The following is a 27,009-nucleotide window of genomic DNA, read 5'->3' as shown; positions in this document are numbered from 1 at the left end:
TGGCTAGGGGTTCCGCAGGCGGAACGGCACCAGAAAAATTTAGATTGACAAACTCATCCTCCAGGTGTCTTTCAGAACTGTTTGTTTTACTACAGCTCGCCACTAAGGAATGTGACCATGCACTCGCTATTATTCTGACATTTCACATTCTTAAAATAAAGTGGTGATCCTAAATGACCTAAGACAGGGAATTTTTACTATGATTAAATGTCAGGAGTTGTGAAAAACTGAGTTTAAATGTATTTGGCTAAGGTGTATGTAAACTTCCTACTTCAACTGTACCTGCTTGTTGTTTTTTTATGTTGTAGTTTTTACTATTTTAGAGGCATGAATGATGTCGGTATTTATGTATAATAAATAATTAACTTTGGTAATTTCAGTGTCTGTCAGTTTTATAAGTGAAAGCATATCGTTAGTCCTAACCAGACTTGTGTTTTCACCTCACCATGAACGAAGGAAGGAGGCTTGTCCTAACCAGACTAATTGTCAAAATATGGAAGTCAATTAATTTGATGTGCTGATGCAAACAGAATGAATGATGGGGGAATTAGTGAGTTCTCACAAACTAGCATACACATTTTACATTCCAAGGTTAATTCCAGAACTGATACATTTAGGACACACTGAATACATCATATTCCAGACTCGATTTCAGCCATGAATGCCATTCTAGATGACAATCATATATGTGTGTGTGTGTGTGTGTGTGTGTTGCAACTGTTTGACTCTAACCCAAGACAGGGCAAAACAAGACATTATCTCTTCATACTGTAATTTACATGCCAAACTACCTTCAGTATCAGGTCACTGTCCCACCCTTTCATATCAAATTTACTTTGAAGGCTCAGTATATTCTATAAATTATGATTCTGGTTTTATTTGTTACAGGCGATACTCACCAATCTGGGTGCCGTTTGCGTGGGAATGCTTTTGCATTCCGGTGTGCGCTCTATAAAATTGTTGGGGGGTGCGGTGAGCCTGCAGACATTGCAGATCCTACAACCAAGAAAGCACAACAGCATTGCCACACCAGACTTTTACAAGTCAGCATCCACAAGGCGAGGCAACGGAGAAAGTATGTCAATTCCTCTTTCTCTAACTTATTTCTTAACAAGTGTATTTTATTCGTTTAGAATTATTAGTTTTCATTTTGCAGAATGTGATATTTGCAGCATAGCATTGTCCTGTTTTAGACCCCAGGAATCCCAATGAAATACTAACAATTTCTAGACTTTTTTTAAATCAATTATTTTATTCAATGGATTGGATTCATTGCCATTTGTGTAAATGAAGAAATGTGTTATTAAGTCATATACGTTTATAAAGATTCTGAAATGTCAAGGTGCAATCTGTAATAGGGAGGGGCCATTGAACGCAAGCTTCGCAAAAATATAGAATGCTGTGAGTACATTATTTGCTCAGGGTGTTTAAAATGCTGAAACCAGAGAGGAAATTTACTTTTGGTCGATTAATAGACAAACAATAGACCATAGATAGATAGAGAGCTATAGTGGCCAAAATGACTCATTAGCATGGGCAGTGCCATTAAGGGCGTCCTACATTTTTGTATTTCATTTTGGCAACTGGGTGGGACTTCCAACATCATAAAGTTTTTAAGCTGGGCTGGGCTGTATGTTTTTAAGCTGGGCTGAATGTTTTTAAGCTGGGCTGAATGTTTTTAAGCTGGGCTGAATGTTTTTAAACTGGGCTGAATGTTTTTTAAACTGGGCTGAATGTTTTAAGCTGGGCTGCAGCGTGTTTGCATATACTTTTTCCCAGATAAAGAGTATTTATGCCTGCCTGCCTTTAAGGAGGTTGGCAGATTGCTACACTAGGCTTACGTTGCAGCATGAATGACCAAATCAAATCACATTTTGTCACATGCGCAGAATACAACAGCTGTAGACCTTAAAGTGAAATGCTTACTTACAAGCTCTTAACCAACAATGCAGTTGTAAGAAAAAATATGTGTTAAGTCAAAAATAGACAAGTACATTTAAAAAAAAATGAAAGTAACAAATAATTAAAGAGCAGCAGTAAAATAACAATAGCGAGGCTATATACAAGGGGGTACCGGTATAGAGTCAATGTGCGGGGGCACCGGTTAGTCGAGGTAATTGAGGTAATATGTACATGCAGGTAGAGTTATTAAAGTGACTACATAGATGATGATAACAGAGAGTAGAAGCAGCGTAAAAGAGGGGGGTGGGGCAAAGCAAATAGTCTGGGTAGATATTTGATTAGCTTATCAGTAGTCTTATGGTTTGGGGGTAGAAGCTGTTAAGAGGTCTTTGGACCTAGACTTGGCACTCCGGTACCGCTTGCCATGCGGTAGCAGAGAGAACAGTCTATGACTAGGGTGGCTGGAGTCTGACAATTTTTAGGGCCTTCATCTGACACCGCCTGGTATAGAGGTCCTGGATGGCAGGAAGCTTGGCACCAGTGATGTACTGGGCCGTACGTACTACCCTCTAGTGCCTTGCGGTCGGAGGCCAAGCAGTTGCCATACCAGGCAGTGATGCAACCAGTCAGGATGCTCTCAATGGTGCAGCTGTAGAACTTCTTGAGGATCTGAGGACCCATAACAAATCTTTTCAGATTCCTGAGGGGGAATAGGCTTTGTTGTGCCCTCTTCACGACTGTCTTGGTGTGTTTGGACCATGATTGTTTGTTAGTGATGTGGACACCAAGGAACTTGAAGCTCTCAACCTGATCTACTACAGCCCCGTCGATGAGAATGGGGGCGTGCTCGGTCCTCCTTTTCCTGTAGTCCACAATCATCTCCTTTGTCTTGATCACGTTGAGGGAGAGGTTGTTGTCCAGGCATCACACAGCCAGGTCTCTGACCTCCTCCCTATAGGCTGTCTCATCGTTGCCGGTGATCAGGCATACCACTGTTGTGTCATCGGCAAACTTAGTGATGGCGTTGGAGTCGTGCCTGGCCACGCAGCCATGAGTGTACAGGGATTACAGGAGGGGACTGAGCACACACCCCTGAGGGGCCCCCGTGTTGAGGATCAGCGTGGCAGATGTGTTGTTACCTACCCTTAACACCTGGGGTCGGCCCGTCAGGAAGTCCAGGCTCCAGTTGCAGAGGGATGTGTTTAGTCCTTAGCTTAGTGATGAGCTTTGAGGGCACTATGGTGTTGAACGCTGAGCTGTAGTCAATGAATAGCATTCTCACATAGGTGTTCCTTTTGTCCAGGTGGGAAAGGGCAGTGTGGAGTGCAATAGAGATTGCGTCATCTGTGGATCTGTTGGGGCCGTATGCAAATTGGAGTGGGTCTAGGATTTCTGGGATAATGGGGTTGATGTGAGCCATGACCAGCCTTTCAAAGCACTTCATGGCTACAGACGTGAGTGCTATGGGTCAGTAGTAATTTATGCCTGTTACTTTAGTGTTCTTAGGCACAGGGACTCTGTGGTCTGCTTAAAACATGTTGGTATTACTGACTCAGTCAGGGACAGGTTGAAAATGTCAGTAAAGACACTTGCCAGTTGGTCGGCGCATTCTCGGAGTACATGTCCTGGTAATCCGCCTGCGGCCTTGTGAATGTTGACCTGTTTAAAGGTCTTACTCACATCGGCTACGGAGAGCATGATCACACAGTCGTCCGGAACAGCTGATGCTCTCATGCATGTTTCAGTGTTACTTGCCTCGAAGCGAGCATAGAAGTAATTTAGCTTGTATGGTAGGCGAGAGTCCTGCTCCTGCATCCGGGATAGAGTCCTGCTACTTGAAAGTGGCAGCTCTACCCTTTAGCTCAGTCCGGATGTTGCCTGTAATCCATGGCTTCTGGTTGGGGTATGTACGTACAGTCACTGTGGGAACAACGTCATCAATGCACTTATTGATGAAGCCAGTGACTGATGTGGTGTACTCGTCAATGCTATTGGTAGAATCCTGGAACTTATTTTGCTAGCAAAACAGTCCTGTAGCTTAGCATCTGCTTCATCTGACCACTTTTTTATTGACCTAGTCAGTGGTGTTTCCTGCTTTAGTTTTTGCTTGTTAGCAGGAATCAGGAGGATATAATTATGGTCAGATTTGCAAAATGGAGGGCGAGGGAGAGCTTTGTACGCGTCTGTGTTTGGAGTAAATGTGGTCTAGAGTTTTTTTCCCCTCTGGTTGCACATTTAACATGCTGGTAGAAATTAGGTTGAACGGATTTAAGTTTCCCTGCATTAAAGTCCCCGGCCACTAGGAGTGCCGCCTCTGGATGAAAGGGGGATACCTAGTCAGTTGTACAACTGAATGCCTTCAACTGAAATGTGTCTTCCGCATTTAACCCAACCCCTCTGAATCAGAGAGGTGAGGGGGGCTGTCGTAATCGACATCCACGTCTTCGGCGCCTGGGGAACAGTGGGTTAACTGCCTTGCTCAGGGGCAGAACGACAGATTTTTACCTTGTCAGCTCGAGGATTCGATCCAGCAACCTTTTGGTTACTGGCACAACACTCTAACCACTAGGCTACCTGCCGTCCAAGCGCCTTCATGTTTGCTTATGGCCCTACACAGCTTGTTGAGTGCGGTCTTAGTGCCACCATCGGTTTCTAGTGGTAAATAGACAGCTACAAAGAATAAAGATGAAAACTCTCTTTGAAAATAGTGTGGTCTACAGGTTATCATGAGATACTCTACCTCAGGCGAGCAAAACTTTGAGACTTCCTCAGATTTTGTGCACCAACTGTTGTTTAGAAATATACATATACCGCCACCCCTTGTCTTATCAGAGGCTGCTGTTCTATCCTGCCGAACAAGCTTAAAACCCGCCAGCTGTATGTTATTCATGTCGTCGGTCAGCCATGACTAGGTGAAACATAAGATATTACAGTTTTTAATGTCCCGTTGGTAGGATATATACGAGCTCGTAGTTTGTCTATTTTAGTATCCAATGATTGTTCGTTGGCTAATAGGACCGATGGTAAAGGCAGATTACTTACTCGCTGTCGGATCCTTACAATCACACAGACCTACGTCCCCGATATCTCCGTCTCTTTCTCCTGCGAATGACGGGGATGAGGGCCTTGTCGGGTGTCTGGAGTAAATACTTTGCGTCCGACTCGTTGATGAAAAAATCTTCCACTGCGGGTAATCGCAGAAACGTCCTTCACTGTCAACTGCATTTATTTTCAGCAAACTTAACATGTGTAAATATTTGTATGAACATAACAAGATTCAACAACTGAGACTTAAACTGAACAAGTTCCACAGACATGTGACTAACAGAAATTGAATAATGTGTCCCTGAACAAAGGGGGGGGGGGTCAAAATCAAAAGTAACAGTCAGTATCTGGTGTGGCCACCAGCTGCATTAAGTACTGCAGTGCATCTCCTCCTCGTGGACTGCACCAGATTTGCCAGTTCTTGCTGTGAGACGTTACCCCACTCTTCCACCAAGGCACCTGCAAGTTCCCGGACATTTCTGGGGGGAATGGCCCTAGCCCTCACCCTTCGATACAACAGGTCCCAGACGTGCTCAATGGGATTGAGATCCAGGCTCTTCGCTGGCCATGGCAGAACACTGACATTCCTGTCTTGCAGGAAATCACGCACAGAACAAGCAGTATGGCTGGTGGCATTGTCATGCTGGAGGGTTTTGTCAGGATGAGCCTGCAGGAAGGGTACCACATGAGGGAGGAGATTGCCTGCAATGACAACAAGCTCAGTCCAATGATGCTGTGACACACCACCCCAGACCATGACGGACCCTCCACCTCCCAATTGATCCCGCTCCAGTGTACAGGCCTCGGTGTAACGCTCATTCCTTTGACGATAAACGTGAATCCGACCATCACCGCTGGTGAAAGAAAACCGCGACTCGTCAGTGAAGAGCACTTTTTGCCAATCCTGTCTGGTCCAGCAACAATGGGTTTGTGCCCATAGGCGACATTGTTGCCGGTGATGTCTGGTGAGGACCTGCCTTACAACAGGCCTACATCCCTCAGTTCAGCCTCTCTCAGCCTATTGCAGGCAGTCTGAGCACTGATGGAGAGATTGTGCATTCTTGGTGTAACTCGGGCAGTTGTTGCTGCCATCCTGTACCTGTCCCGCAGGTGTGATGTTCAGATGTACCGATCCTGTGCAGGTGTTGTTACATGTGGTCTGCCACTGTGAGGACGATCAGCTGTCTGTGTCTGTCTCCCTGTAGCACTGTCTTAGGCGTCTCACAGTACAGACATTGCAATTTATTGCCCTTGCCACATCTGCAGTCCTCATGCCTCCTTGCAGCATGCCTGAGGCACATTCACGCAGATGAGCAGAGACCCTGGGCATCTTTCTTTTGGTGTTTTTCAGAGTCAGTAGAAAGGCCTCTTTGGTGTCCTAAGTTTTCTTAACTGTGACCTTAATTGCCTACCATCTGTAAGCTGTTAGTGTCTTAACGACTGTTCCACATGTGCATGTTCATTAATTGTTTATGGTTCATTGAACAAGCATGGGTTGTTGAAGTTATTTGGATTATTATGAATAATCTTTGAAAGACAGGTTCCTGAAAAGGGGACGTTTATTTTTTTGCTGAGTTTAGAAGCTATTTTAGATAATAAGAGACGGTGGCAGAAACACTATGTACAAAATAAGTAAAAAATAACAAGAAAAAGCACAATTGGTTAGGGGACCGTAAAACGGCAGCCATCTCCTCCGGTGCCATTACTAGGAGGGAATGAGTCATCAGAGCTTAGGCTATCAGATCTACGCAGAAACTAGTGCTCCTTTTTCTTCATTCTCCTGGATAGTCCCCAGTTGAAGTGTCCTGGTGGTAAGGAATGATAGTCCCCAGTTGAAGTGTCCTGGTGGTAAGGAATGATAGTCCCCAGTTGAAGTGTCCTGGTGGTAAGGAATGATAGTCCCCAGTTGATGTGTCCTGAGGTGAGGAATGTTAGTCCCCGGTTGAAGTGTCCTCGGGTAAGGAATGTTAGTCCCCAGTTGAAGTGTCCTGAGGTAAGGAATGTTAGTCCCCAGTTGAAGTGTCCTGGGGTGAGGAATGTTAGTCCCCAGTTGAAGTGTCCTGGGGGTAAGGAATGATAGTCCCCAGTTGAAGTGTCCTGGGGTGAGGAATGATAGTCCCCAGTTGAAGTGTCCTGGGGTAAGGAATGTTTTTTTTGTTACTCTGACTTATCTGTTCCTTCTCCTAGTGCTCCTGGTCAAAACATTAATAAAGGTTGTCTACTCCTGGTCAAAACATTAATAAAGGTTGTCTACTCCTGGTCAAAACATTAATAAAGGTTATCTACTCCTGGTCAGAGACAGAGTAGACCATATATTAGACATATATGGAAGTGCCTGTAACTTTGACAGTGAGAGGCGCTGCATTGTCAATCCGACCTCTGCATTGGCCGTGAAGTATTTACGGTGATACGGCCTTTGCAGAAGTCAGGTCATTCATACTGCTTGCGCTTCACGGAGCAGCGCAGAGCTGTTGTGAAGGAAGTTGTCAAGGATGTGAGTTTGTGTTTATATAGGACCTCCCGTCCTCACCTACCGTCAATGAGTCATGTCAATGCAGAGCTATACGGGAGTCCTCCGCATTGTTACAACATTTGGGAGGTGCAAGCAATATGGTACGGAGCTCAATTTGGTCTTGGCATGCCTCCGGAGGCTCCGCAATTGAATCACACTTGCTTTAAACATTTCAGGTTTGTGGAGGCGAGTCATGGTAGGGAGAGTGTAACCTAATGGGCCAATAGATGGCTGTGGTGTGCGTAGGAGAGAGTTAGAAAGTCTGGCTGTGAGCTGGGTGTACTGAGATAATTAAATAGCAATAACTTCAGTACAGATAACCTCTAACTTCCTTCATACTGGATACAGAGACATACGGATGGTATCCATGAGTCATCTGACTCTGGGGAAGTAGATGAAGGGCCTCATTGCCAAAATCCTGAAGTAAGTGGGGCGGCCCAATCTGGCGGCGCCAGTGAGAGCCGTGAATGTTGTGACGAGTAACATCTGGAGATGCTGGGGTGTTCATTTGTCAGTCAGAATGCCTGGTTTTAACGCTGGAATCCTTAATGGTGAAACTGACACATCTTTTTGCGATGTTACAACAAACAACGAACACTGTTTTTTTTCCCCCTCAGACATCATCGCTCACACAATAGAACAGCAGCGTCTGTACTGCAGTTATTTTTGATGTGCGACACTCCCCCAGCTCTCACTACCTTGTAAACTAAACAGTGACAGACAGTGACAGACAGTTATTTTTGATGTGCGACACTCCCCCAGCTCTCACTACCTTGTAAACTAAACAGTGACAGACAGTGACAGACAGTTATTTTTGATGTGCGACACTCCCCCAGCTCTCACTACCTTGTAAACTAAACAGTGACAGACAGTGACAGACAGTTATTTTTGATGTGCGACACTCCCCAGCTCTCACTACCTTGTAAACTAAACAGTGACAGACAGTGACAGACAGTTATTTTTGATGTGCGACACTCCCCAGCTCTCACTACCTTGTAAACTAAACAGTGACAGACAGTGACAGACAGTTATTTTTGATGTGCGACACTCCCCCAGCTCTCACTACCTTGTAAACTAAACAGTGACAGACAGTGACAGACAGTTATTTTTGATGTGCGACACTCCCCCAGCTCTCACTACCTTGTAAACTAAACAGTGACAGACAGTGACAGACAGTTATTTTTGATGTGCGACACTCCCCCAGCTCTCACTACCTTGTAAACTAAACAGTGACAGACAGTGACAGACAGTTATTTTTGATGTGCGACACTCCCCCAGCTCTCACTACCTTGTAAACTAAACAGTGACAGACAGTGACAGACAGTTATTTTTGATGTGCGACACTCCCCCAGCTCTCACTACCTTGTAAACTAAACAGTGACAGACAGTGACAGACAGTTATTTTTGATGTGCGACACTCCCCCAGCTCTCACTACCTTGTAAACTAAACAGTGACAGACAGTGACAGACAGTTATTTTTGATGTGCGACACTCCCCCAGCTCTCACTACCTTGTAAACTAAACAGTGACAGACAGTGACAGACAGTTATTTTTGATGTGCGACACTCCCCCAGCTCTCACTACCTTGTAAACTAAACAGTGACAGACAGTGACAGACAGTTATTTTTGATGTGCGACACTCCCCCAGCTCTCACTACCTTGTAAACAAAACAGTGACAGACAGTGACAGACAGTTATTTTTGATGTGCGACACTCCCCCAGCTCTCACTACCTTGTAAACTAAACAGTGACAGACAGTGACAGACAGTTATTTTTGATGTGCGACACTCCCCCAGCTCTCACTACCTTGTAAACTAAACAGTGACAGACAGTGACAGACAGTTATTTTTGATGTGCGACACTCCCCCAGCTCTCACTACCTTGTAAACTAAACAGTGACAGACAGTGACAGACAGTTATTTTTGATGTGCGACACTCCCCCAGCTCTCACTACCTTGTAAACTAAACAGTGACAGACAGTGACAGACAGTTATTTTTGATGTGCGACACTCCCCCAGCTCTCACTACCTTGTAAACTAAACAGTGACAGACAGTGACAGACAGTTATTTTTGATGTGCGACACTCCCCCAGCTCTCACTACCTTGTAAACTAAACAGTGACAGACAGTGACAGACAGTTATTTTTGATGTGCGACACTCCCCCAGCTCTCACTACCTTGTAAACTAAACAGTGACAGACAGTGACAGACAGTTATTTTTGATGTGCGACACTCCCCCAGCTCTCACTACCTTGTAAACTAAACAGTGACAGACAGTGACAGACAGTTATTTTTGATGTGCGACACTCCCCCAGCTCTCACTACCTTGTAAACTAAACAGTGACAGACAGTGACAGTGGCGCCGTTTCCCACTGCTGCTGATTCCATCTTAAAATGAAGATAATGTGGAGAGTATGTATGCACTCCTGAGTTCATAAACATTAAAGTGTTGAGATAGTGCTTTGTAATTGTGGTATGGGTAATGCAAGAACCTACTGAGAGTGTGGTTCTCCTGTGGTTATTTTGCATACAAACTTCCCACAACTTTCTGGGAATGGTGCAGGATAGTTTCTTGGCTTTGGAACATTCTCTGCACATTATTTATTTGTATTATTTTATACCTTTAATTTAACTAAGGACAAGTCAGTTAAGAACAAATTCTTATTTACAATGACGGCCTACCGGGGAACAGTGGGTTAACTGCCTTGTTCAGGGACAGAACGACAGATTTTTTTTAACCTTGTCAGCTCGGGGATTCGATCCTGCAACCTTTCGGTTACTGGCCCAACGCTGCCGCATTTAAGGAACTTGACAAAAAAAAAAACGTTGTTTTCTTGGTATTTCAATACTTTAACAGAACATTTCTTAACAGTTCAAACAAACATGGTTACATTTACAGTGCCTGTAGAAAGTCTACACCCACAATCGTTTTTCTCATCCATTTTGTTGCCTTACAAAGTGGGATTGAAATAGATTCAGGTGGGCTTTCCTGCGTCAACAAACAAAGGAAGGGAGGGGTGCTCAACAACAAAAGGACTAATTCAAGTTAAAACGGAGTTGGAGCACTCAACAAAAACAAGGAATAGATTAATGTATTTTTGCTCACGTTAATTCATTGTACAGGATGTGAACATGTGACTGACGTTTCGACGTCAAGCTGACGTCTTCTTCAGAGCGACCTGACCATTGCACATAGCTCCTATTTATAGCCTAGTGGCTCATTGAGACACAACCATGTAAATAAATACATCATTATAATATGTTCAGGTAATTTATAGCACAACTTAATAAAATAAATACTGTGTCTCGTTAATCAACAGGTCAAATTATACATAGCTGATATTTGGGTGTCTGTGAATCCGAAGAGACAGAGACCCCAAAAAACAAGGCAACAATATTATAGAAACAAGAACAGTGAAAAATCATAATTTAGCCCCTTTGGATCCACAGTGTCTGAGTACTGCCATAATGCCTCTTTGTTTTAGTTTATGTACTGTCAGTGGTGGCCCGTCTTTCTGGGCCGGTGGGGCAGTGCCCCACCTGTTTAGCTAAAATATGTGTGTATTACTATATAAAAAAAATTGCCTGTTTTTCATGTATCAGTTTGCAAACAATATAAAAAATCATTGAGTTAATAAAGCCGCATACAAACATGGTCTCTTTTTTGCTTTACTGAGTAAGGCAGCTCCAGAATGCAGGTGTTTCAGCCTAGCTCAGTGCTTTCTGTGGTGGTGGGGCAGCCAGTGGAAAATACAGAGCGTAGGGGTTAGTAATGTTCTCTAGCTGCGCTGTGATTGGCTCAGTGTTCTGTCACTCATGGGGACACTATGTCACGGTAACATCTACAGGGAGAGCTCGAAAATTCAAGTCCCTTGGATGCTGCCATAGATTTACATTATAAGTGCCCATCCAAGAAAGCTCAAGGTCATTGGCCACAGATAAAATTACATCAAATCACGTTATATCTACTGTAGCTTTGATTGGACTGATCAAGTGGGAACATTCTTCTGTGGGAATTTCAGTACTTCAGCCAGTGGAGGCTGCTGACAGGAGGACGGCTCATAGTAATGGCTGGAACTGAACAAATGGAATGGCATCAAACACACCATGTGTCTGATACCATTCCACCTACTCCACTCCAGCCATTATCACAAGCTTGTCCTCCCCAATTTAGGTGCCACCAACCTCCTGTGACTTCAGCATAACTTCCTATGTTTCCTCATGTGGTCATATTTAAAGACATGTTCTGAAATTTTCCCAAGAACGTTAGAAAACTTTGCATAAAGAACTTTAAAATGTTCTCTGAACTTTACTAAGAATGTTATTTTAAAAACATATACATTCCGTTCTCAGCATCAACAAAACGTTCTCTATCCTGTATCTTGTTAATTGATCGTTTGTTGTTCTACAGATCTACCATGTCAGGAGAAGAAATCATCTACACCACCTACAAGCACATGGAAGTAACAGGGAAGATGGCGTCAGTCCAAAAGTGCTTCTTTCTAAACAAACTAGTCCTCAATGTCAAGGAGATGCAAATAAATGAGAAAAACAATCATGAAGGTAGGAGGATAAATTAAATTGGTGCTGCATTTGTGTAATATTTGTGATTTCTGCAAGACCCATAAAGAATACTGTATTTCGTCCCTTTAAAGCAGGGGTGTTAAATTCAATTCCTGGAGTGTAGGTGGATTTTTGCTCCTGCCCTTGTACTTTATCATTGAATAGTTAGGAACTCCCCTTACATGGTTTTCTAGGTCTTAATTGAACACACATCGAAATGAGAAAAAACAGCAGACACATGGCCCTCCAGGAATTGAGTTGACACACCTGCTTTAAAGGCACATTCATTACTTAGTTGATTATTTTTTGTGGCAACAAGAAAAAATACAACCATTGGTGGAAAAATGTGCAGAACTTTATCACACCCTAGGAAGTAAAGATTGCTTATTTCGTTTTTCAGTGACCGTCTACCACTTGAAAAGGGATTCGAAATCTGTTGGATTGGCGTTCAGTTTCCTGCATAATAAACAGCGAGTTTTCTCTGTTGTCGACGGGGATGAATTGAAGGTAATAAATATATTTCAGAAGCTATGCATTTGAAAATACATTTGTTGCAGTCTCTTTTGGACTACAACAACTCCATTGAAGTCAGAGACAGTGTTATGGGTGGGACCTATGAGGCCTGGCCCGCCCTACCCCCTTGCCCATCCAAATAAAATATTGATCATTTATTTGACCGAAACGCACGCTGACATAAAGACTTAGTCTCAGATCAAGCATCCGATTGAGCAGAACAGCACCCCTCTGTCTCCGTAGACCATGTATCTGATGCTGTCTGGACAAAAGGAGTATGGCATGTCATACTTTTTCTGGCCAGACAGCATCAAATACATTGGCTACATATAGTAAGACAGAGGGGCGCTGTTTCACTCACTAATTTTAGCAGAGAGTAAGATGAGAAGCGAGATGGCTCACTCTTGCCAAAATCTATCCTGAATAATCCCAATGCGTTTATGGGCATAATATGCAAATCTAAGCTTGTCGCCTGCATTCCCACCTTTGGGACAATGACTCGCATTGTTAGGGCGGGAACATGAGCATCTCGTCATTATTTACAGATCTCTGGTTTCAGCTAAGCGAATTAGAAAGGAGAGTTGGCGGTTGCAATGCACTGTTTGGATGCTGGCTTCCCCTAAAGTAAATTGATGGTTTGCCAAAATTATATAATTACCCCCGTCCAAATAAAATCATTTAAAATACTTTACCAGAGAGCATGACATGGATCATTAGCTTCTTTTAAAAAAAATTAAAAGTTTCATATCACAGGTGCGTAGAACTATTTGGGCAGCGCACGTTGCCGATTATTGAGTTGTGGTTGTCAGTGAAAAGCATCTAATATGTGTGAAGATAATGTGTCTTGAGTACAATTTCAAACGTTGAGACAAGGGGAGGGGTGTGTAGCGAAGATATGGGCGTCTCTCACGAGAATGCATGCACTCCAGAATGTGCACCAATGTCTCCCGCCAATTCTTACACATTCATTGTGTGAATTGTTTGCCATTTGATTTTTATTGGATCAATTCCACCTTATATTTGAAGCCAGAACAACTAGTAAATGTACTGTCAATCCCCATCATTTGGTTACATTAATGGTGGTATTAGACATTTACCGTTCTTTAAAAATAATATATGTATATACCTCAGCAAAAAAATAAACTGAAAGTTTTGTTTCTGCCAATTTTGAGCCTGTAAACAAACCCACAAATGCTGATGTTCCAGATACTCAGCTAGTCTAAAGGCCAGTAGTTTTATTGCTTCTTTAATCAGAACAGTTTTCAGCCGTGCTATGTCACAAACCGGCTCAAAGTGCGTAACAAAAAGGCAGACAATGTGGAGATCAGGAATAACAAAATATATTTATAAACTAAAGTAAACTAAATATAATTAACAATGGTGTGTGTAGTCAGTAATAAGTAGTGTCAGTGAGTGGTTGCGTGCATAAATGTGATAATGAGGGGTGTTGAAAGATGCCACCACAAACAACCAAAATCTGTGTTTGCATGGAGAGAGTCTTCCCAATGAATGGGGAAGAGGTGCATTTACCCGAGCCCAGGTGTCCCATTTTTCTGACGACCCTCCCAGCTCCGCCCACCAACATCCTATTAAGGGAAACAAGAGCAAAGAGAAAGAATTTGGCAGACAGAGTGGGAGGGTCATCACACCCCCCCATAAAACCGGAGACCAACAAGGACCCTAGAACACCATACCAGTCACAAATTTACCTGGCACAGTTGGTGCTTTTCTCCGTTCCTGAGCGGCAACTAGATAGTTTTGCTCAGTGCACTGGCGTACAACCGTATATGGACCTTGAAACTTGGCTTGAAAAAGAGAACCAACAATTGGCAGCAGAGCAAGAACCTGGTCACCTGGACTAAAGTGACGAGGCTCAGTTCGCCGATCAAATATGCCCTTCATCCTCTTCTGTGAAGATGATAGCTTCTCTTTAGCCATTTCACCAGCGGCGTACAGGCGTCGCCAGAAATCACACAAGATAATAGGGACTGAGGGGGCTCGGGAGACTTCCAGTCATCCTGGAGAACAGAGAAGTCCACGCACCCTATGTCCAAACACAAGATCATTTGGACTGAAACCCGCACTCTCCTGTGAAACCTCCCTAGCAGCTAACAGTAACCAAGGCAACCCCTCCTCCCAATCCTTATCCGTCTCAGTACAATAAGCTCTCAGAGACTTAAGTGTTCGATGGAAACGTTCCAGTGCTCCTTGACTTTGCGCGTGATAGGCTCTAGACAAATTGTGTTTAATATGGAGCTGTTGGAGAACCTGACCAAACAGATTGGAGGTGAAATTAGATCCTTGATCACTCTGAATGACCTTAGGGATTCCAAACATTGAGAGTCAAAGCTTTTAGCACAGACTTAGTGGTGATAGACCGGAGAGGATAGGCAGCAGGAAACCTAGTGGTCTGACACATCACAGTGAACAGGTAACTACAACCCTTTTAGAACAAGGCAGAGGACCAACACAGTCAATAATCAGATACTCAAAAGGTTGGCTGAGTACAGGAATAGGAAACAGTGGTACTGGCTTAATAGCTTGATTAGGTTTACCAGTTAATTGACAGGTGTATCAAGTTGATGAAATCAGAAACATCGCTCTTTAATCTAGGCCAAAAGAAATGTCTTAATATGCGGTTGTAGGTTTTCCTCACACCCATATGTCCAACAACGTCGTTGTGGGAAGTTGTCAACACCAACTCACAAAGCTTAACTGGTACAACAACCTGACTAATCGCCTTTAAAAGGCTTATTGATCATTAGAATCGGAGCGGGATACAGATAACGGGATAACAGGGAAAGCAGTGACAGACTTCTTTGTGGTATTCTCGTTAGTCGGCGCAGTGACCAGGTCGCCACGGCTCATAGAACGCATCACTGCACACGCAGAGAACACCTCTGGGGAAACTCCGCAGACTCTCATCAGGAATCCCTACAAATGACGGCTTAGCAGAAGCCACTAGAGATGGAAACACGACAGGCCATACACGCTCACCAGCCAAGTTACTCCCAAGGATAACATCGATACGCTAAATAAGCAATGAAGGACGCACCCCCACAACAACCTCACCTTTCACCAGTCCACAATCCAACATCAGTTTATGCAATGGAACTGACAGTGTTCAAATCTATTCCCCTAATTAGAACACTATTCCCTGAATCAGTCTCAGCAGAGAAGGGTAACATATTCCAACACAAACGATTCAGAGGCACCTGTGGATCTCAGAATCTTCACTGGCACTAGGTCCTTACTTCCTAACATTGACACAAAACCCTCTGTAATGAAAGGTAAATAGTCTGGGTCAATATGGACTTTCACATGTCCCTGGGCATGAGACAATGTGTCAGGAGTGAACTGATGTGGAACAGGCGCAGCTAACGCCGTAGGCTTAGATTTAATGTAAGCACAAGTACTGAATTTACCCCTAGCCCTGAGAACCAGACATTCGTTTTTCCAATGACCCGAACCTTGACAGTAGTGACACTTTGACCAAAGTCAGCTTTACCACTGGAGCACTCCGAATACGGGGCTCTGCAAAGACACGTGAGTCAAAACATACGGGTCCGCCAAAACCGCAGCTTCAACGACAGTCTTTACTTTTCGTTCGTTAATGTACGTGGCTATACGATCAGGGATTGTGTCCTTAAATTGCTCTAGTATAATCAGATCACACTGCCCTTATAAAGTCATAACTGCAGAGGCGGAACACCAGCGATTAAACTGTGAAGATAACTCTCGCGCAAACTCAACATGAGTCTGTTTACTATCCTTTTTAACCTCTAGGGTAGGGGGCAGTATTTTCACAGCCGGATAAAAAACATACCCAATTTAAACTGGTTACTACTCTTTTCCAGAAACGAGAATATGCATATAATTGGTAGATTTGGATAGAAAACGCTCTAAAGTTTCTAAAACTGTTTGAATGGTGTCTGTGAGTATAACAGAACTCATATGGCAGGTCAAAACCTGAGAAGATTCCATACAGGAAGTGCCCTCTCTGACCATTTCTTGTGCTTCTGTGGCATCTCTGTCGAAAATACAGCATCTCTGCTGTAACGTGACAATTTCTAAGGCTCCCATGGGCTCTCTGAAGGCGCCAGAAAGTGGAATGAGATCTCTGCTGTCTCTGGGCTAGGTACAGGAGCGCTGTTTGTGAGTGGTCAGGCTGGTGGCTCAGAGACAGGAGATGCGCGGCCCCGAGAAGTGGCCATGTTTTTCTTTCAGCCTTTGAACGAAAACAACATCGCCCGGTTGGAATATTATCGCTATTTTACGAGAAAAATAGCATAAAAATTGATTTTAAACAGCGTTTGACATGCTTCGAAGTACGGTAATGGAATATTTTGAATTTTTTTGTCACGACATGCGTCCGCGCGTCACTGTTCGGATAGGGACCTGAACGCACGAACAAAACGGAGGATATTTGAACATAACTATGGATTATTTTGAACCAAAACAACATTTGTGGTTGAAGTAGAAGTCCTGGGAGTGCATTCTGACGAAGAACAACAAAGGTAATCCAATTTTTCTTATAGTAATTCTGAGTTTAGTGAACACCAAACTTGGTGGGTGTCAAATTAGCTAGCCCGTGATGGCGAGCTATGTACTCAGAATATTGCAAAATGTGCTTTTGCTGAAAAGCTATTTCATAATCTGACACCGCAATTGCATAAAGGAGTTCTGTATCTATAATTCTTTAAATAATTGTTATGTATTTTGTAAACGATTATCAAGAGTAATTTAGTAAATTCACCGGAAGTTTTCGGTGTGTTTGCTAGTTCTGAACGTCACATGCTAATGTAAAAAGCTGGTTTTTGATATACATATGAACTTGATTGAACAAAACATGCATGTATTGTATAACATAATGTCGTAAGAGTGTCATCTGATGATCATCAAAGGTTAGTGCTGCATTTATCTGTGGTTTTGGCTTTTGTGACATATATTTTAGCTTGAAAATTGGCTGTGTGATTATTTCTGGCTGGGTACTCTCCTGACATAATCTAATGTTTTGCTTTCGCTGTAAAGCCTTTTTGAAATCAGACAATGTGGTTAGATTAAAGTTGTAAATCGTTGGTGGTAAGCCTCAGGGACCAATTCGTGAATCTGTAACACAGCCGTTTTAACCTTATAACTGACACTGTCAGCTACACTAAGAGCTGAATATGCTTCCTGCGCTTCACCAGTCAACACACACTGCAACATTAAAGTACAGTCAGAATCAGGCCAACTCCTAGCGTCAGCAACACGCTCAAACAACGAGAAGAACGTCTCAGGGTCCTTTTCATTAAACTGAGGCAACAACCGTAAATTCCCAACAATGTCAAATGTGTCCGGGGCACGCCCAAAAGAGGAACGACTCCTAGGTACATCTGGGTCACCTTCCCAGAGAAAACTCTGCCCTGAGAGCTTTCCTTTCCTAACCAGCTCTAGCCACTCTTGTTGCAGCTTGACTTTAGCACTCTCCATATCCTGTTTAAATTCCAATTATTTTTCATACTTTACAAGATCATGCTCTAGCTGTAACAGAAGCAGTTCTTTCTGCTGTTCAAAAAGACTAACCGATGGAGCGGTCATTGTAACGTTACGGGGAGACGGCGAGTCCTCGGCAGAGGCTGCCCCCGTGGTAAACATCAAGAATACCACTCTCCATCAGATTGGCCTTCAATATCAACCTAATAGAATATTTTAGATGTTTATCACTAATTTCAACCTTGTGGTGTTCAGCAACCTTCAACAGCTGTTCTTTAGAATATAATTCTAACAGTTCCTCTGATGGAAAGCGAATGAACTCATCTACAATAGACACCATAGTCAGAAGTAAATACAAAAAAAAAAAATCTATTCCAAAATGAAACACGTCGCTAAGCCTGACAGGGGAAAAGGCTATAGCTCCGGGTAGTAAGCATCACTACTCTACCCAAATCTCCCACTGAAGTACACAGCCGACTGTACTCACCTCCTCGGACCGATGTCCCAACAGCGAGTAGAGCAAGAGTCTCCAGCCTGGGCAGGGGCCTGGAAACTAACCAATATACTCTCTCCAACACAGCACACAACCAACTATCCACTGCAGTGGCAAGTTTATCAAACAAATAAAGTCAACCAGTACTGGACACCAAACATTACAACTCAAACAAACTGTAACAAAAGATGCAAACAAAGCACCTACAGAGTTTAACATTAACTCCACGTTTTCTCCCAAACACAACACCTTCAAGATCCCAGACGAGCCCACACTTGTCACGAACCGGCTCAAAGTGCGAAACAAAAAGGGAGACAACGTGGAGATCAGGAATAACAAAATATATTTATTAACTAAAGTAAACTAAATATAATTAACAATGGTGTGTGTGTGTGTGTGTGTGTGTGTTAGTCAGTAATCAGTAGTGTCAGTGAGTGGTTGCGTGCATAAATGTGATAATGAGGGGTGTTGGAAGGTGCCACCGCAAACAACCAAAATCTGTGTCTGCATGGAGAGAGTCTTCCCAATGAATGGGGAAGAGGTGCATTTATCCTGGGACACACCCCAGCCCAGGTGTGTCCCATTTCTCTGACGACCCTCTCGACTCCGCCCACCGACATCCTATTAAGGAAAACAAGAGCAAAGAGAAAGAATTCGGCAGACAGAGTGGGAGGGTCGTCACAGCTAACATAATTGCAAAAGGGTTTTCTAATGATCAATAAGCCTTTTAAAATTATAAACTTGGATTAGCTAACACAATGTGCCACTGGAACACAGGAGTGATGCTGGTAATGGGCCTCTGTACGCCTATGTAGATATTCCATTAAAAATCAGCCGTTTCCAGCTACAATAGTCATTTACAACATTAACAATGTCTACACTGTATTTCTCATCAATTTGATGTTCTATTAATCGACCAAAAATGTGCTTTTCTTTCAAAAACAAGTACATTTCTAAGTGACCCCAAACCTTTGAACGGTAGTGTATGTACAGTTGAAGTCAGAAGTTTACATACACTAATAATTTTGCACGGCCAATTTTTCAGTTTTTTATTTGTTAAAAAAGTTTGAAATATCCAATACATTTCGTTCCACTTCATAACTGTGTCCCACTTGTTGTTGATTCTTCACAAAAAATTACAGTTTTATATCTTTATGTTTGAAGCCTGAAATGTGGCAAAAGGTCGAAAAGTTCAAGGGGGCCGAATACTTTTGCAAGGCACTGTATACTCAAATACCTCAGTTTTGTTCGTGCGTTCAGGTCACTATCAGAAGGGTAACGCACGACGCATTTCGTGACAAAAAAATTCAAATTTTTCCATTACTGTACTTAGAAGCATGTCAAACGCTGTTTAAAATCAATTTTTATGCTATTTTTCTCATAAAATAGCGATAGTATTCCAACCGGGCAACGTTGTATTCATTCAAAGGCTGAAAAAAAAAATTGAAGTCTTGTGAACGCGCATCTCAGTCTCACTGTCCCCAGGCTGACCTCTTTTACATTTACGTCATTTAGCAGACGCTCTTATCCAGAGCAACTTACAAATTGGTGCATTCACCTTAAGATATCCAGTGGAACAACCACTTTACAATAGTACATCTATATCTTTTTTTGGGGGGGGGGGTTAGAAGGATTACTATATCCTATCCCAGGTATTCCTTTAGGAGGTGGGGTTTCCGGTGTCTACGGAAGGTGGTGATTGACTCCGCTGTCCTGGCGTCGTGAGGGAGCTTGTTCCACCATTGGGGTGCCAGAGCAGCGAACAGTTTTGACTGGGCTGAGCGGGAACTGTGCTTCCGCAGAGGTAGGGGGGCCAGCAGGCCAGAGGTGGATGAACGCAGTGCCCTTGTTTGGGTGTAGGGCCTGATCAGAGCCTGAAGGTACGGAGGTGCCGTTCCCCTCACAGCTCCGTAGGCAAGCACCATGGTCTTGTAGCAGATGCGAGCTTCAACTGGAAGCCAGTGGAGTGTGCAGAGGAGCGGGGTGACGTGAGAGAACTTGGGAAGGTTGAACACCAGACGGGCTGCGGCGTTCTGGATGAGTTGTAGGGGTTTAATGGCACAGGCAGGGAGCCCCGCCAATAGGGAGTTGCAGTAATCCAGACGGGAGATGACAAGTGCCTGGATTAGGACCTGCGCCGCTTCCTGTCTAAGGCAGGGTCGTACTCTGCAAATGTTGTATAGCATGAACCTACAGGATCGGGTCACCGCCTTGATGTTGGCGGAGAACGACAGGGTGTTGTCCAGGGTCACGCCGAGGCTCTTAGCACTCTGGGAGGAGGACACAATGGAGTTGTCCACCGTGATGGCGAGATCATGGAAAGGGCAGTCCTTCCCCGGGAGGAAGAGCAGCTCCGTCTTGCCGAGGTTCAGCTTGAGGTGGTGATCCGTCATCCACACTGATATGTCTGCCAGACATGCAGAGATGCGATTCGCCACCTGGTTATCAGAAGGGGGAAAGGAGAAGATTAATTGTGTGTTGTCTGCGTAGCAATGATAGGAGAGACCTTGTGAAGATATGACAGAGCCAAGTGACTTGGTGTATAGTGAGAATAGGAGAGGGCCTAGAACTGAGCCATGGGGGACACCAGTGGTGAGAGCACGTGGTGCGGAGACGGATTCTCGCCACGCCACCTGGTAGGAGCGACCTGTCAGGTAGGACGCAATCCAAGAGTGAGCCGCGCCAGAGATACCCAACTTGGAGAGGGTGGAGAGGAGGATCTGATGGTTCACAGTATCAAAGGCAGCAGATAGGTCTAGATGGATGAGAGCAGAGGAGAGAGAGTTAGCTTTAGCAGTGCGGAGAGCCTCCGTGACACAGAGAAGAGCAGTCTCAGTTGAATTACCAGCCTTGAAACCTGACTGATTTGGATCGAGAAGGTCATTCTGAGAGAGATAGCAGGAGAGCTGGCCAAGGACGGCACGTTCAAGAGTTTTGGAGAGAAAAGAAAGAAGGGATACTGGTCTGTAGTTGTTGACATCGGAGGGATCGAGTGTAGGTTTTTTGAGAAGGGGTGCAACTCTCGCTCTCTTGAAGACGGAAGGGACGTAGCCAGCGGTCAAGGATGAGTTGATGAGCGAGGTGAGGTAAGGGAGAAGGTCTCCGGAAATGGTCTGGAGAAGAGAGGAGGGGATAGGGTCAAGCGGGCAGGTTGTTGGGCGGCCGGTCGTCACAAGACGCAAGATTTCATCTGGAGAGAGAGGGGAGAAAGAGGTCAAAGCATAGGGTAGGGAAATGTGAGCAGGACCAGCGGTGTCGTTTGACTTAACAAACGAGGATCGGTGGCAAAGAGCTTCCTAGGGTTAGAGGCAGATGCTTGGAAGTTAGAGTGGTAGAAAGTGGCTTTAGCAGCAGAAACAGAGGAGGAAAATGTAGAGAGGAGGGAGTGAAAAGATGCCAGGTCCGCAGGGAGGCGAGTTTTCCTCCATTTCCGCTCGGCTGCCCGGAGCCCTGTTCTGTAAGCTCGCAATGAGTCGTCAAGCCACGGAGCAGGAGGGGAGGACCGAGCCGGTCGGGAGGATAGGGGACATAGAGAGTCAAAGGATGCAGAAAGGGAGGAGAGGAGGGTTGAGGGGGCAGAATCAGGAGATAGGTTGGAGAAGGTTTGAGCAGAGGGAAGAGATGATAGGATGGAAGAGGAGAGAGTAGCAGGAGAGAGAGAGCGAAGGTTGCGACGGCACAATACCATCTGAGTAGGGGCAGAGTGAGTAGTGTTGGAGGAGAGCGAGAGGGAAAAGGATACAAGGTAGTGATCGGAGACTTGGAGGGGAGTTGCAGTGAGATTAGTAGAAGAACAGCATCTAGTGAAGATGAGGTCAAGCGTATTGCCTGCCTTTTGAGTAGGGGGGGGCGGTGAGAGGGTGAGGTCAAAAGAGGAGAGGAGTGGAAAGAAGGAGGCAGAGAGAAATTAGTCAAAGGTAGGGAGGTTAAAGTCACCCAGAACTGTGAGGGGTGAGCCATCCTCAGGAAAGGAACTTATCAAGGCGTCAAGCTCATTGATGAACTCTCCAAGGGAACCTGGAGGGCGATAAATGGTAAGGATGTTAAGCTTGAACGGGCTAGTGATTGTGACAGCATGGAATTCAAAGGAGGAGATAGACAGATGGGTCAGGGGAGAAAGAGAGAATGTCCACTTGGGAGAGATGAGGATTCCAGTGCCACCACCCCGCTGACCAGATGCTCTCGGGGTGTGCGAGAACACGTGGTCAGACGAGGAGAGAGCTGTAGGAGTAGCAGTGTTTTCTGTGGTCATCCATGTTTCCGTCAGCGCCAAGAAGTCGAGGGACTGGAGAGTAGCATAGGCTGAGATGAACTCTGCCTTGTTGGCCGCAGACCGGCAGTTCCAGAGGCTGCCGGAGACCTGGAACTCCACGTAGGTCGTGCGCGCTGGGACCACCAGGTTAGAGTGGCAGCGGCCATGCGATGTGAAGCGTTTGTATGGCCTGTGCAGAGAGGAGAGAACAGGGATAGACCGACACATAGTTGATAGGCTACAGGAGAGGCTACGCTAATACAAAAGAGATTGGCATGAAAAATTAACTAAACAACTGGGGAAGCGAGAGAGCAGGGCCTCCCTCACTAACATTTCACTGAAACACTAAAATATAACTTTTCTAGCTACCACTAGAAATTAAAATTGATGTAAACTACAGTGGTTCAATATTTTCAGGAATAGGCTCAAACTTAGTTTATTCCGCTAGATAACTTGGTACAGTATTCTTCTGTGAAAACCCACCTAGTGCACCGTGTCCTATGACGCCATAGCTAACTAGCTAACTAGCATGCTAGCATCCTATAACATACGGTTAGCACCAATACTTGGTAACAACAAGCTACCAATGGATCATTCGTGTCCGTGTCTAGTTCATAACGCAGAAGTAATTAAACGTTGGCTAGCTAACACAGTCAGTCCTGCTAGCTACACAAGTGGACTACACATCTCGAATGTTCAGAAAGTTAAGCTTACGTTGCAAAAATCTTATTGACTAAAAATGATACAGCTAGTTGTAGACTATGTTAGAAAATGTAGCTGGCTAGCTAACCTCGATCGTTACTCTGTACTACGCCTTTATCTTGATACAAAGACAACTATGTAGCTAGCTAACATTACACTAGTCAAATCGTTCCATTGTAATGTATATAGTTTCTACAGTACTGCTAATTGGTAAAGTTGGCTAGCTAGCTGTGGTGTTATGGTGTTGACGCCATTTCGAAAACGGCGCGAATGAACGAATACAGCTGGCTAGCTAACCTTGTTAGTTCCTCAGAGCTACACCTTTATCCTTGATACAAAGACAGCAGATACAACTATGTAGCTAGCTAACAATGCACTAATCAAATCGTTCCAATGTAATGTAATGAAATGTAATTTTACCTGCGGAACGAGGTGCAGCACAACCACTCACTCCAGCATCCGCTGCTGTACTTTGCCCAGAGACAGCAGACACCCCATTCCACTTTCTGGCGGCTTTAGAGAGCCAATGGAAGCCTTAGAAAGTGTCACGTTACAGCACAGATGCTGTATTTTCGATAGAGATGCAACAGAAGGACAACAAATTGTCAGACAGGGCACTTCCTGTATGGAATCTTCTCAAGTTTTGGCCTGCCATATGAGTTCTGTTATACTCACAGACACCATTCAAACAGTTTTAGAAACTTTAGAGTGTTTTCTATCCAAATCTACTAATTATATGCATATTCTCGTTTCTGGGCAAGAGTAGTAACCAGTTTAAATCGGGTACGTTTTTTATCCGGCCGTGAAAATACTGCCCCCTAGCCCAGACAGGTTAAACAATTTAAATGCAATGTTACCAAATACTAATTGAGTGTATGTAAACTTATGACCCACTGGGAATGTGATGAAAGAAATAAAAGCTGAAATAAATAATTCTCTCTACTAATACATTTCACATTCTTAAAATAAAGTGGTGATCCTAAATGACCTAAGGCAGGGAATTTTTACTATAATTAAATGTCAGGAACTGTGAAAAACTGAGTTTAAATGTATTTGGCTAAGGTGTATGTTAACTTCTGACTTCAACTGTATGTATGTTTGTATTCATTCTCCATTCCATATGTAACTAGTCGGCATATCTGCTACACTTGAGAAACAAGTATTTGTTCATTTCATAACCATAATTTAAGAGTTTTGTCTCTTCATTATTTTATTTGGAGTGCTCCATGTGAGCAATGAGCATGTGTGGTTTCTCTGTCCTGATAACAGGTCCCTCTGATGTTGAGTTGATACGATGCACTTCACAAGCCATAGCTCAAATCAAGACATATTAGAAAGGGAGGCAGACAGGCAGAGTTGAGATTTAAAGAACCTGAATTTATCAGTATATTCTACATTTTTTACAATTTATTTTGGCTTTAGGCCTATGTATTTTACTTAGTTGATGATGGAAGTTGTAGGTCTACTGTTGCATTGGCCTATAGGCTGAGTTCCATGCACTAATTTCTTTAGATGCCAATGGATCACGCTGTATCAATGTGTCCATATGTCAAAGGGTGTTGTTCTTGCATTAGTTGAATTTTAACTTTTAGATTTATATCATTTTAATTCATGTTTTTATTATGAACCACATGACAAAAATTTTGAGCAATGAAAACTTTATTGAAATGAAAATGTTCCACGAAAATGCGCATGTAAAAATTGTCATAACTGGCACACAGATTGGCAGGATAAATTGTAAGCTTCCCCAAACTATAAACTCAGGAGCTGCCTATGGTCTTTATTATAACGCCTGTTAAAAATGGGCCCACCTATATAAATCTAATGCCTGTCCAACTGATTCATTCTGGCCTGGCCCTGCCCTGGCTCCAGCAGTACATTGAAGCCTTTGGTAGCACCAGCATATCTAATCTACATTTCAGACGCACTAGTACCATCTCTTGGATTTAAGTAGCCCTCAGACATTGTTGCACTTGCAGTAGAAGAAGCACAATATGCACAGCATTTTTTTTTTTTACCATGCTACGGGAGAAAAACAATAATGGCGGCCAGTAGCCCTATTTCCCCTAACTGTGGATTCCATCTATAATCGAGGCTAACGATAGTTTAATGCGTGTGACTATTTTGATACAGCAGGAACGTGGCAGAAGTAGCGCTTGACAAGTCCTCCTGGAGCTAAAACTATACAATAAACCAAATCACTAAAACTATACAATAAACCAAATCACTAAAACTAAACGATAAACCAAATCACTAAAACTAAACGATAAACCAAATCACTAAAACTAAACAATAAACCAAATCACTAAAACTAAACGATAAACCAAATCACTAAAACTAAACGATAAACCAAATCACTAAAACTAAACGATAAACCAAATCACTAAAACTAAACGATAAACCAAATCACTAAAACTAAACGATAAACCAAATCACTAAAACTAAACGATAAACCAAATCACTAAAACTAAACGATGAACCAAATCACTAAAGCTAAACGATGAACCAAATCACTAAAGCTAAACGATGAACCAAATCACTAAAAGGAAAGAAAGGCCACATGACAAGCAAATGAAAAACTGTTTTTTTGTATTATCTCACTCCTGTGTGCTTGTCGTATGCCACTTGAATGATCGGTCCCCAGGATAAGAGTCGGCTGGTGGAAAAGTGTGTCAGCCTTGTCTGAGCCAGAAGGCCAGGATCCTGTTTCTGCAGCATGAGACAACTTGATATACAGGGCCTTACACCCAATCCATCTCCTGAGTGACAGTCTTTGGTAGGACTTGACCTGGATTGAACCCCCACCCTAGAGCGGCAGATACTCTTACCACAAGGCCACTAAATTCGTTGAGGTGTTTGTACTTATGCTCTCTCTATATCCACAGCTAGAGATGAAACCAGACGTGAAAACAGCCTGTTCAGACGAGAATTGCCTGTTCCAGTGGCATGAGAAGACAGGGGAGTGGGGCATCCTGAAATCTGTGGCGGAACCTCAAAAGTACCTCTGTATCGTCAACAACAAGGTCACCATCGGCCCAGAGGAAAAGAAGGGTACATTTCGGCTGACATCAAAGTGAATCAGTACATTAGACATCTTGACAGTGTCGGCATAGATAACCGGCTTGTCTTCTGGGGTCAGAAAAATACTTGTCTTTGTGAATTATCCCTTTAAATAGGATGATAAGCATCTTTCATTATTACAGGCCACTATTATATCCATGATTATGTGTATTTTAGTCGAGAAAAACCTGTTGTGGAAGGTGCTACCCTGCTTACAGACACCTGCACACTCAACATCAAGATTCAGTACATAGTTTGTCTGAGAATTGAATTCTGAATACAAGTTGAATTACTTTGTAAAAGGAATGATGGGAGACAGAGAGAGAAACACTGTATATAGACATAATTAATTTGAATGTCTTCATTCTTTTGGAAATACAGTGTCATTTTGTTTTTAACTTTTGTTATTGATTTCACTTCCTTTGGCATTGTGACCATATGTTTTCCCAGGGAGAGGGAGGGAGAGACTTTTATTAAAGAATGTGAAACAATA

The 27,009-nt window shown here is 43.6% G+C and overlaps 1 protein-coding gene across 1 annotated transcript; it reads left to right on the top strand.

Annotated features, from left to right (window-relative positions):
- The first annotated feature begins 803 nt into the window (after positions 1–803).
- On the top strand, positions 804–27,009 carry LOC106570825 (uncharacterized). The gene is made up of 4 exons (XM_045695315.1): positions 804–1,075; positions 11,870–12,021; positions 12,422–12,528; positions 26,342–27,009. The coding sequence occupies exons 1-4, from the start codon at positions 864–866 to the stop codon at positions 26,531–26,533; spliced, it is 663 nt and encodes a 220-aa protein (XP_045551271.1). The 5' UTR covers positions 804–863; the 3' UTR covers positions 26,534–27,009.

The sequence above is a fragment of the Salmo salar genome, chromosome ssa15 (assembly GCF_905237065.1).
Source record: "Salmo salar chromosome ssa15, Ssal_v3.1, whole genome shotgun sequence".
NCBI lineage: Eukaryota > Metazoa > Chordata > Actinopteri > Salmoniformes > Salmonidae > Salmo > Salmo salar.
This window is presented reverse-complemented; position numbering and strand designations above follow the sequence as displayed.